A 12,212-nucleotide genomic window follows, 5' to 3' on the forward strand; every position below is an offset into this window, starting at 1 on the left:
AGATCCTGGAGTCTTGGAATTCCTCAATACTGAAATTCCAGTAGGAGCACACCAAATTAGACAGGAGAGTAACACAGAAGCCAAGTAAACTAACAAACAAAAATAGTAACATGAAAGGCTTAACTAGCAACTGTCTAGTAAATGTCCTTAGATAAGGACTTAATACCTTGTGATAAAATAATTTCTACAAAAAATTGAATTTTTTATATTTATTGATTTGGGCTGGAGCAGTAGCACAGCGGTAGGGCGTTTGCCTGGCATGCAGCCAACATGGCCGACCCGAGTTCGATTCCTCCGCCCCTCTCGGAGAGCCTGGCAAGCTACCGAGAGTATCTCGCCCACACGGCAGAGCCTGGCAAGCTACCTGTGATGTATTCGATATGCCAAACACAGCAACAACAAAGTCTCCAATGGAGATGTTACTGGGCCCGCTCGAGCAAATCGATGAACAACGGGAGGGCCTTTACCTTTTATTGATTTTAATATTGGAGCTTTGTTATCTACTCAATTTCAACTCTAGAATTTATCAACAGTTGTGACTTTTGTCTAGAATGAATATTTAAAAAAATAATAATAAATCGGGGCCGGAGCAATAGCACAGCGGGTAGGGCATTTGCCTTGCATGTGGCTGACCTGGGTTCAATTCCCAGCGTCCCTTATGGTCCCCTGAGCACCACCAGGAGTAATTCCTGAGTGCAGAGCCAGGAGTATCCCCTGTGCATTGCCGGATATGACCCCAAAATAAATAAATAAATAAATAAAATATTTAAAAGACAACAATTACTTATGTACAGCGGGTAAAGCACTTGCCTTGCATGCAGCTGACCTGGATTCAATCCTCAGAATCTCATATGGCTCCTGAGCACCATCAGGCAAAATCCCTGAGTGCAAAACCAGGAGTAACCCCTGAGCATATTTGGGTGTGACCCAAAAATGAAAAACAATTTTAAAAATAAAAACACAACAATTATCTATGTGCCTGCCAGCGCATAAGAGACTCAAGGAGTTTCTAGGCTAACTGGACATAGAAAAAAAACAAAAACATGTTTAAGGAAACAAATAGGCAGATGCTATAAAATTCAAGTATTAAGTATCACAGCTCAAGTTAGAAATTATAATGGAAGGAGAAGGCATGGATCAAAGAAATTGTCTTAAGTAGGTCAGACAAAGACATCTGATCCGATAGAAAATATTGTGCAATTACCAGCTTGTGAATGGTCCACAAAACAGGTTTAATCCCTCTGCCACATCGCACAAGGCATAGCACAAAGGAGTTAGGGGAAGAAAACGGGTGGGACATTCCAGAGCCAGGTACAATGTCTGGATTACGCGCCCTGAGCCCTTCCCACGAGAGCTGATGGTTGGGGGATGGCTACAGTGAGGCAGACAGTGGAAGCAATTCCAGGAAATGGCAGCATCTGCTTCACAGCAAGTTTGTATTTTTCCGTGAAATGATGAAATGCATACATGACTGAGAATGCTTCTGAAACTGAACTCACGCTCCTCACGATTTTATATGTAAGTTACAGGTGGTTCATCCAGAGGGCTTCCAGAAAGCTTCAAGTAAACAAAACAACACACCCAGAAACAGCTTATTTAGTAAAAGAGCAGACAGAGTGGAATGTTCTCCAAACTGGCAACTGGGACTGAGAGGCCAAGACCATACCTGGCAGGAGGTAGCCTCTGCTGGGGTTGACGTTCAGCCACTGCTTACAGTACCACTTTTCGTCAGGCTTGTTGATGAATTCAAAATGACAGGGAACTTGTCCATTATGAATCACAAAGGTTTCTATTTTCAATTCCATAAACTTCACATTCTGAAAACAGAACTGAGAACCAGCCAGCGACCAGTTAGACTCAAGCCTACTTCTCAGAGACCCATTAGCCATCCCAGCAGGGCAATTCCATTCTGGCAAGAAAAAGAACCCACTCTTCCCAATCATCCCAATCTGCTTCAAATGTTTACCCGGGAAGCCTTAGCTACTATTTGAGGTTAGCTATCTGTGTTTAACCCAGAAAACTCAAAACCTCATGCTATTTTTTTTTAATTTTTAAAAAAAATTTTTATTAGTGAAACACCATGAGGTAAAGTTGTAGATTTACTATTTTTTGTGCTTGGGTTTCGACCATACAATGATCAGATACCCATCCCTCCACCAGTGCCCATTTTCGAAACCTCATGCTATTTTTATACATTTCCTAAAGGAATCAAAATTTAAATTTACATTATTTCTAAATTATCCTACAAGAATTCCACCCCCAGTCATAAAAAGCAAGCTCACCCTTCTGGTAGCAGAGTACCTGGAGGATTATAATAACTGCCCTACCATAAATCCCCATTTTGAATGAAGTCTTGGTATTGCCAATATTGAATGGTATAAGCTGTGGCTCTTCCTTCAAAAATCATTAGCTGTAATTTCATTTCTTCCACTGCCCATGATATTTCTCTACTGCCTTACTTCCCATCAACTCATGTATAGCCAAGAAATTCAGACTGCTAGTCTTGATCAAAGTTAAGGATCAGCTTTGGCCAAGTTAAACTGAGCCTAAATTTCCTGAGCTGGGGAGACAGCTCAAAGGACTGAGCCCCATGTTTAATCACTGGCACTACATGGTCAGTACCTCAGTACCAAGCCCGGAGCAGTCCCTGAGCACTGCAGGATGTGACCCCACAGCAAACAAAAATTAAAGCAGAACATTCAAAAGAAGGCAAGCACATTGCAAGAATATACACCAGTCACACTGTCACACTCAAACAAAACCCACTTAGGATCATTTGCCGTTATTTAACTAATGGAAAGCACATGTGTGGGTGAAACAGAGGAGTGACAAAGGGTTAAAGGCTTCTGGTTTAGAAGATAAGGAGATGAATATAACCTAAACCACCAACCCCTCCCTTCTCTGGCCACATCAGCTACACTTCCCCTGGAAGCAGCCATTGATAAAACCAGAGGTCAAGAGTCAGACAGGTGCTTCCCGGAATTCTGAGCCCTAGTAAATAAAACTAAAGTTCCACGAATAGAGAAGCCCGATGTCAATATGCTTGATCTGCCCTTGCTACCTCTCGCTTGGAGAGAGACACAGAAGGAATGCTGGCATTTTCCATCTTATCCAGGGAGCGAACAATCTCCTCCAGAGTCTTCCGGTAAATTTCTTCATTGACCACCCTGACCTGGAAGGTAAAACGTCAGACATTGAGCACTGGGGGGTGGAAAGCCCTGGAAAATAGAAGCTGTTAGGTGTACAGAAAGAAAGGAAAGCTAACTAGGATAATTAACAAAGAATTCCAGGCTGGAGAAATAATACAGCAGGTAAGACGCTTGCCTTGCATGTGGCTGACCCCAGTTCGATCCCTAGCACCCCACCCTGAGCACCACTAAGAGTGATCCCTAAGCTCAGAGCTAAGAATAAGCCCTGACCATCACCAGGTGTGTCCCAAAATCAAAACAGAAGATTAAAAAAAATTATGGGGCTGATCCTGGCACCCTATATAGCAGTCCCCAGTACAGAATCTTCTCAGGAGCAGAAAGAAGATACAAGAGTGAAAGCCCTCAGGGCCGTTCTGCCAAGTCTCCGGCCCCAAGTAAAGCTGCTCAGGCAGTCAGGCAGGGTCTCACTCTCTGTCATCTGCTGTTGCCAATGGGCTTTCCGCAAGAAACTTCTGTGGGGGTTGGATTTAAGGCAGTACTGAGCATTTCTTTTTTTTCTTTTTTTTTTTTTTGCTTTTTGGGTCACACCCGGCAATGCTCAGGGGTTACTCCTGGCTCTGCACTCAGGAATTACTCCTGGCGGTACTCGGGGGACCATATGGGATGTTGGGGATTGAACCCCAGTCAACCGCATGCTAGGCAAATGCCCTACCCACTGTGCTATCACTCCGGCTCCCTTATTTTGCTTTTTTTTTTTAAATTTTCTGAGCAAATTTTTTAGCCTGTGCTCCATCATCCAAAAATTTTGTCAGGCTTTCCCTTTTGTATTTTTTTTTTTTTTTGGCTTTTTGAGTCACACCCGGTGATGCACAGGGGTTACTCCTGGCTCTGCACTCAGGAATTACCCCTGGCAGTGCTCAGGGGACCATATGGGATGCTGGGAATCGAACCCGGGTTGGCCACGTGCAAGGCAAACGCCCTACCCGCTGTGCTATTGCTCCAGCCCCCTCTTTTGCATTTTGAATTATAAACACAATTTTTGTCATTTCCCATTAATAAAAAATTAACTACAGCATTCACTAGGCTTCTTTCAAACTCCCCTCACCCTCACAAGTCCTGATTTACTCTATCGGCATTCTTGAGCACTGGCCCCATAAAGAAACACAAAGTCACAGATGAGGAGCTACAAACAGAAAAGTGAGACTCAACATCACCAGCAGTCAGGGAAACGAAACCTAAAAACCACTAAATCTCTTTCTCTCTGTGTTTTCTCACGGAACTGACAGAAATGTGGAAGACAGATAACAGTCTCTATTAGGCAGGGTGTGGGGAAATAAGCTCATATGGAATTGGCAGAAGTGTGTAAAATGCGGAGCTACAGAGAAAGTATGGGGGTGAAGGCACTTGACTTGCATGCTACCAAACATGGTTCAATCCCAGGCACCGTAAGGTCCCCTGAGCACCTTACTGGGAGTAATCCATAACTACAGAATGATGAGTAAGCCCTGAACATTCTGGGTATCTCCCAAATACCACCTCCTGTGCCACACCCACAAAAAAAAAAAAGGAAAGAAAAATAAAACTGAGGAGGGATCTCAGTTGTATTTTTTAGGAGTGTAGGGAGTGAGCAATATTTGGCAATACTCAGAGGTTACTCCTGGCTCAGTGCTCAGGGGTGATTTAAGTGTTTTAGGCTTCAATGGTGAACTGCCCCTTTCCTCCTCCCAGTGAAGATTACTATGCCCTCGCTAACATCCCTAATTTGGTTAAAGTCTATCTTCAACCTTTCCTTTGTGTTGGATATTAACCCTAAGCGCTTTAGGCTTCACCAATGAATTGCCCCTTTTCTTCCTCCCAGAGGGGCTTAACATGCTCTTGCTAGCATCCCTAATTTAGTTAAAGTTTATCTTTAACCTGTCCCTTGTATTTCACCTCTCATTGTCACAGTTTCCCAAGTCAGTCCTGATCATTTATAAGCCAAAACTTTCTGGTAAGTCTGGACTTTGTATTTACACTATTTTGTATTTGAAGTGCTGTATAGTTGTACCTGCTTTTCTATTTCCCCGATAGTTTTTTTATATTTTACTATAGAGCAATGTTCTTTGGTTAAACACAGAAAGACCATTAATGCTATGCTTCTACTATTTGAGAGTTGATTGACTCTGAAGTATATCTGCTCCTGGCCTTAATTACTTTGTCATAATTAACTGCTTCAGGTTTTAGTTGCTTTAGTTCCTAACACCCCAAAAGGGAGGTCCTGATGTGGGACTGGGATGGACCTGGGGCAAGTGGCAAAGCTACCTGCCATGGAAATGAGACATTCCAGAAAGCAGAAATGCATGGTCTTGATGCAAACTGTTGCAACTCAAGAGACAGGACAGCCATGAGTAAGGACAAGCTGAACTGGCCCGAGGACTTAGTCTGGGATTTAGGGTTTAAAAGCCTTGTTTGCTCTCAGAGCCCAGAGAACTAAGTGTTGGGATCTTTGTCTCTTACTGTGTTTATCCAAACAACTGCAAGTATTGATAACTTACGCAACTAGAGGGAAAGATAAAAGCAATGTAGATATCTCTGGGAGACAGAGTGTCTTCTTGAGTTGATCTCCCCAAGAGAATTTCCTCTGCCAAATGTTTATCTATGGAAATGACCAATCACACCTATGTCCTTACCTCAACCCCCCTTTCAGATGTTCTATAAATATGCTAGCAACTCTGCATTTTAAATGGGCCATTTTCACCATCAGGCTGTGGTCCCCTGTCTTCCCGCTCCCCTGTCTCTCTGTTGGGGAGCCGTGGGGAGATGGGGCGTGGGGAGGTAGGGCGGCAGGGAGGCAGCTCTGGGCCACTGAATGCACACATGTTGCAGCAGCAGCCCCCAAAATTTATTTTGTGAACGCACAATAAGTGAGCTCCCACTGTACTACCACTCTGGTCCCTCAGGGGCCACTTCTGGTGGTGCCTGGAGGACCATAGGTGGGGCCTCCATTCCTGCGATCTCTTTTTTAACATCAAAAGCTCTCCCAGGACACAGTCTGGTCTCAGAGCAATAGGTACTACGTCATCTCTTTACAAACGAAGAAAAATATTCCTTCTATCATATGTAGAATGTGATAGAAGGTAAAATGTATAGAATGTGTTATTTGTAAATACACAGAAAAAGATATGGAGGGGCTCGAGCGATCGCCCAGCGGGGAGGGCATTTGCCTTGCACATGGCTGACCCAGGTTCGATTCCCAGGGGCCAGAGAGATAATACAGCAGGGAGGGCATTGCCATGCACACAGCCAACCCAGGTTTGATCTCTGGCACCCCATAAGGGCCCCTGAGCAATGCCCGGTGGGGCCAAGAGCCAAAAAAAAAAAAAAAAAAAAAAAAAAGAAAAAGGCAATGGGAGCTTCTGTGCTCTATGCATGTAGAAATACATAGAAGTACACCAATACAATTATTCATCTTTAATTAAAATGGCTTTTTAAAGGAGCTTCCTGGGCCCCAGAGTCCTCAGAGAGCTGAGTACATACTTGGTATGTGGGAGCCCAGGTCAATGGCTGTAAAATCTTATCACGCCGAAGGTTGTATGTTCACGGGCTCACTGGACGGCACTGTTTCACCGCCTGCGTTCGGTGCTCTTGAGCCACTGTGTGTGGCCTGGATCGGAACGGCTGTTGGCCAAGGGCCAACGGAAGAAAAAACGGGGGCCAGGCCGGTCTATATCAACAGTAGTTTATTCCAATCCTCTTCACTCCTGTCTTTCTCTGCCTCCTTCTCTCCTGGGCCCCAGTCTTGGAAGCTCTCTCCTTCTGGCTCTGACTCTGGATCTCTGGAGCCCGAGCTCTCCCACTTCTCACCCATTTTCAAGCTTACGTCTTAGTTTATATAGCAGTCACATAAGGCGGTGACATAAAGGTGGGTTGAATACTGACGAATCAACAAAGAGAGGTAAGACCACTCCTCCAGGAGATTAACTCAAGGATAAAATCTCATCTACAGAGATTACTTCAGATTACCAGGAGATCCACCCAAGGGTGGGATCCCAACAAGGGTGTGTTCTTCCTTCAGTTAGTAATCTACTTAAATAGTTGTAATAAATCTACTTCTAATATTTCTAGCAATGTCATTCTGTATGAGCACAGTAAGAGATATAAATTTAGTTTGGTTCTTCCTGAGAACATCTCACTATACATTTCGCAGTCCTCAGGCCAGGTTAATCTTCCTAGCTCCAGCAGGGTCCTAGTCTCGTCGTTACTTACTTTTGGATCATGACAGCATTTGTCTATGATCATGCCCTCAACTTATAGTTGAGTATCGTGGCTCTTTGGCCTGGCCCATTTCGATGCCAGGGTAGCTCACTGCTTGCCCTGGGTCCATTCAGTCCCTCGTCGGGACCCTGCTTTTGGGGTGCTAGGAACTAAGGGCAACTGAGTCAAGAAATCAGATGCCCAGGAGTAAATATTACTCGGAGTCAATCAACTCCCAAGTTACAAAGCATAATATTAACTGTCTTCCTGTGTCCACACAGAAAGGACATTGCTTACAATACAAGTTCAGTGTTCTTAGATGGGTGTGACCTGACAAACCTAAACTACTTGAGGAAGGACAAAAGAGTGTTATCCTACAAATAGCCACAGACCACCACAGTGATGGAGGAAGGAGACCAGAATTACCAGACGCGTCTTGGTTGTGAGAACAAAGTCCCTACAGAGCAGTTACGAGCAACAGGAACCTGCAGCCCACCTACCCCAATGTCAAACACTGAGCTGACAGGCTTGTGGTCACTGGTCTTCAGGGCCATGTGGCTCTGGTAACTCAGCTGCGTGATGTTCTTGCCTTTCCAGAGGATCCGGTCGCACCAGGCAGGAGCCCGACACTTCTCACTGAAAGGCAAAGTTTACCGTGGGAGCCTGCCCCACACAGCAGCGCCCCCACCCCAAGAGCATCTGGCTCAGCACCAGGATGGAGAGGAGAGCCTCTGCGTGCACGTGGCCCATGGTGTGAGAGAGCAGAAGTCACTCGGGCCTGTTCTCGGGGTCGCATGCGTCCCCTGGGGACCGCCTCATAACCATGACAGCTGGAAGCCAAGCATCGCTCTGAACGACTCTCTGTTCTTCACCCGCCTTTGGGGATCCGGTATGGGTCGAAAGAAAGAATCAGCTGAGTAGTACTCTCTGGTTTTTAAAAGTTGGTGATTAGGGGCTGGAGCAATAGCACAGCGGGTAGGGCGTTTGCCTTGCATGCGGCTGACCCGGGTTCGATTCCCAGCATCCCATATGGTCCCCCAAGGGCGCTGCCAGGGGTGATTCCTGAGTGCAAAGCCAGGAGTAACCCCTGAGCATCACCGGGTGTGACCCCCAAAAAAAAAGTTGGTGATTAAAGCCTATGGGGACGGGTAGGGGGCATGGGGGAAGCCTCAGCTATAAGGCATCTGCCTTACATGCATGAAGCTGAGAGCTTGACCTCAGCACTGCCCCTCTGCCATGAGCGATCCCAAGGCAAGGCTGTTGGTGATCCCTGGTACCACCCCCAAGTGACCAAGTGTGTGCAAGTCCCTACAGCCAATGTCATTGGGCAACTGCATCCACCAGTCACAAAGGGAAGGGGGAGGAGGACACTGTCTTCAGGGGTTCTGAATTCTTACTGCCTCTGTCCAAATTCTGGCTCTCTCACTTGGTGGCTTGAACAAGTTTACTTTAGGGGTTAGGGAGATGGTTTACACTGCTGCTGCGCACGCTTTGATGCGGAAGCCCAGAGTTCAATCCCCAACAGCACTTGCCAGCCCCACCCCCAAGTGCCATGCTGGGATTATCCCTTGAGCACTGCCAGGTGTGACACCCACTCCTCACCCCCGCCCCAAACAACTGAAACGAAAAGGAAGGGCCTTGAATTTTTCCATGCCTCAATTTCGGGACTTGTAAAAATGAGGATTAAAAAATAATATCTAACCTCAACAAGTTGTTGGGAAAGTTAAACGAAATCATAAAAATAAACTGCGTTCAACAGTGGCTGGAATTCTGTCAGCGCTGCTGAAAATGATCAACTACTATTGAGGGACAAGCTCAGTTGGCTAGAAGCATCTGATTCCTCTACCATAGCTGGAAAGGAAATAAATCAGTGTCAGGGAAGACGTGGAAGAAAGGCTAAGACAAAGAGAAAACACGCGAGAAGGCAGAGCCGAAGGGGCAGACGCAGAGAGGAGCTGTCTCACAGGAGAAGCAAGCACTGAGACGATGCCACAGGAAATCTGGCTGCTTCCTGGTGCCTTGAGGGTGTCTCTGAAAATACCTGAGTTTCCTTCCGCTCCACCAGCCCAAGCAGCCACTGACCTACCTGGTGTCCCAGTCGTTGGAGCCGGTGTCGTACTTATAGGTGGGCTGGAATGTGAGCTCCCCCTCCGTGAAGCCTTCAAAGACAGCCCCCGCAGCCATCTGAGCTCTCAGCTATACAGGAGGCGAGAGAAAAAGCCTCTCAGAATAAAAAGGTCACATCTTGACAGAGTGGAGGAAACATGAATCCGTGAACCCAACTCCAAAGGGAAAAGCCAAGGGGATGCTATTCTGCAAAATGCCCGAGTTTGCTGGGGCCGAGGGAGAGGGCAGGTGGACCACCCCTCGGCCACACTGGACAGCAGTTAATTAAGGCCTTGCTAAGAGTGGACCCAAACCCCAGGGCGTCTTATTGTGATGTCTCTGTGAGCATTAAGCATGGAGAGACAACTGTTTCTTCCCCTCGTCGTCAACGGCAACGAGAGAACTGAGTTTGTCATATTCATTACATAAACCGAGGAGACTCTGGGCCTTGGTCTCCCCAAGATTTCTAATAAAATTTACTTCCCGGGTATGCTGGGGGAAAAACAATAAACTTTCACCTTAGAACAGGGTCTGAAACAGAACATAGCTCTGTGAGAGGAAAAAACCCACAGGCGGGGTCGGAGTGGTAGTACAGCGGGTAGGGCATTTGCCTTGCATGCAGCCGACCTGGGTTCGATCCCCATCATCCCATATGGTCCCCCAAGCACCGCCAGGAGTAATTTCTGAGTGCAGAGCCAGGAGTAACCCCTGAGCATTGCTGGGTTTGACCCCCCCTCAAAAAAAAAGCAAAAAAAAGAAAAAACCCACAGGTGCCTCCTCCCCATGAGACCATGTTTTCTCCCTCTGGACTGGGGAAGAGTTGCAGTGCTAATGGTGGGGACAGGGTCAGCTCCCAGGGAGCAACAAGTGCCAAGTTACCCGAAACAGGAATTCCTAAAATGAAACTACTGAAGGAAAAGTCTCAGGAAATAATAAAGATGTGTTAGTGTACGTTGATGCCTCTTCAATGGGCAGAGCCAGAACTTAAAACCTTCCAGAAAGCAGAGAACACACAAACCGAGTGCTACTGCTTGAGGAGAGACCAGACGGGAAGGCGGAGGAGCTGGGTCTCAGACTCCAGGGAAATTAGAAGGTCTAAGCTCAGAACGGAGAGGTCATTATAGAACAGTTAGACAAGCAAAATAATGCTGAAAGGGGGATTAAACGGAATAAAAGTAACTTACCAAGGAAAAGAGCTGAAGAGGAAAATGAATCAATAAAGAGATTATTCCATAATGAAAGTCATGACAAAATGAGGGTTCTCCCCCTCCCCCCCCTTCAATTGACCTGCACTGGGGACTGAGGGGAGGAAAGATTTAGATTAGCAACAGAGAGACAGTTCAATGGACTGAGAGCATGCTGTATGCAGGAGGCCCGGGTTCAATGCCACGTGATCCCCTGAGCCAGATGCAACCTCTATTGATAGATACAGCCAAAAACAAGATTTATATTAATTCTATAGGAAGGTTTTAAAAGGAACAGAGAGACTAAAAAGAAAAATGAACTGACTACTTGAACAATTTTGAAATCTGCTGAGGGGAGTAAGCTGAGGAAAGTCAGGGTGCAACAGACTCCACTTGTCCCGTGAAAAAAGCTAATGTGCTAAGGAAAACTCAAGCCCCAGCCAGGGTGGAGAACAGCAGGTTCCAGAACTGATTCCTCTCAGGACTGAATCACTCAGGGAAAGAGCTGTCATTCAGTGAGGAGAGGGAAGGAGAGAGCAGAAGTCTCGCTCAAAATTAAGCCAATTACCTTAAATGTATCGGTTCTTCTTTGTGAGAAGCTTGGGACACTTTTAACCCCAATATGGATGAATGAATGAATCAACGAATGAGTCAATGAATGAATGAATCAATGAATGAATAAACACGGGTAAGAGTGGCTCCCAAGGGAGCCGAGTGCCTCAGAGAGCAACAGAGAGACAAGAGGAAAAGAAGGAGCAGAGATGAGAGGAAGAAACGCAGACCGCCAGCTCTGCAGGAGAACTCCCCGGCTGAGGGGCTGAGGTGGAGGTCAAGGAAGAAGGATGTGAGGGGGGAAGCCAGGCTTCTCTGAGTCCTCTCAGGGAAGGTGCAGCTGCCTGAAGAGGGCGCAGTGGCCAACGGTACCTGATCATACCCATACAGGGTTTGAAAGGCCTTCTCTTCGATCAGCTTTTTCACTTTTTCCACATCCAGCTCTTCTATCCTGTAGTTGAGGTCCCCCAGCCACAAGATCACACTGTGGGGACAGAGCACAAAGGTCACAGGTTTGTCAGGGGCTTGGCCTGTCCTAGCCAGCTTCTGACAGAAGATCCCTGGGGCTCAATCTCTTGGCAGCCGGAAGCTTGATTTTGCTCCCACTAATCCATTTAGTACCACACCTAACACACGCTTTACTTAATTAGCTTGGTCCAAGTCCCTTATAAAAAGCCTTGAGTTCTCTTTGGGAACCTTCTTACACAGCTACAAAGGCAGCCTGACAAAATCGCCAAGGCCAGGACACTTCACCTCATTCCTGGGGGGGAAAAAATCAATCAAGTCCAAGTATTGAAAGCAATGTTGATCTCCCAGGGACCCAAACCAGGCTGGGGCGTCTACCTTGAGAAACGCACTCTTGGTCACCTTGATTTCCAGATTCGAGTCCCTCTGAAACAAAGCTCGACCTTCCCACTGGGGCTGGGCAGAACCACCACCATGTCTGCGCTCAGCTCTTTTTTGCAGTGTGATAGGTGTTCTACCATGT

The 12,212-nt window shown here is 46.4% G+C and overlaps 1 protein-coding gene across 1 annotated transcript in view; it reads right to left on the bottom strand.

Moving 5' to 3' along the window:
* INPP5B (inositol polyphosphate-5-phosphatase B) overlaps positions 1-12,212 on the bottom strand; it is a 76,042-nt gene that overhangs the window by 12,915 nt on the left and 50,915 nt on the right. The window contains 5 exon segments of the mRNA XM_056122966.1: positions 1,667-1,829; positions 3,062-3,172; positions 7,883-8,018; positions 9,469-9,578; positions 11,597-11,708. Of these exon segments, the coding sequence (XP_055978941.1) occupies positions 1,667-1,829; positions 3,062-3,172; positions 7,883-8,018; positions 9,469-9,578; positions 11,597-11,708 (632 nt within the window).

The sequence above is a fragment of the Sorex fumeus genome, unplaced genomic scaffold, assembly GCF_029834395.1.
Source record: "Sorex fumeus unplaced genomic scaffold, SorFum_2.1 ptg000047l, whole genome shotgun sequence".
Classification (NCBI taxonomy): Eukaryota; Metazoa; Chordata; class Mammalia; order Eulipotyphla; family Soricidae; genus Sorex; species Sorex fumeus.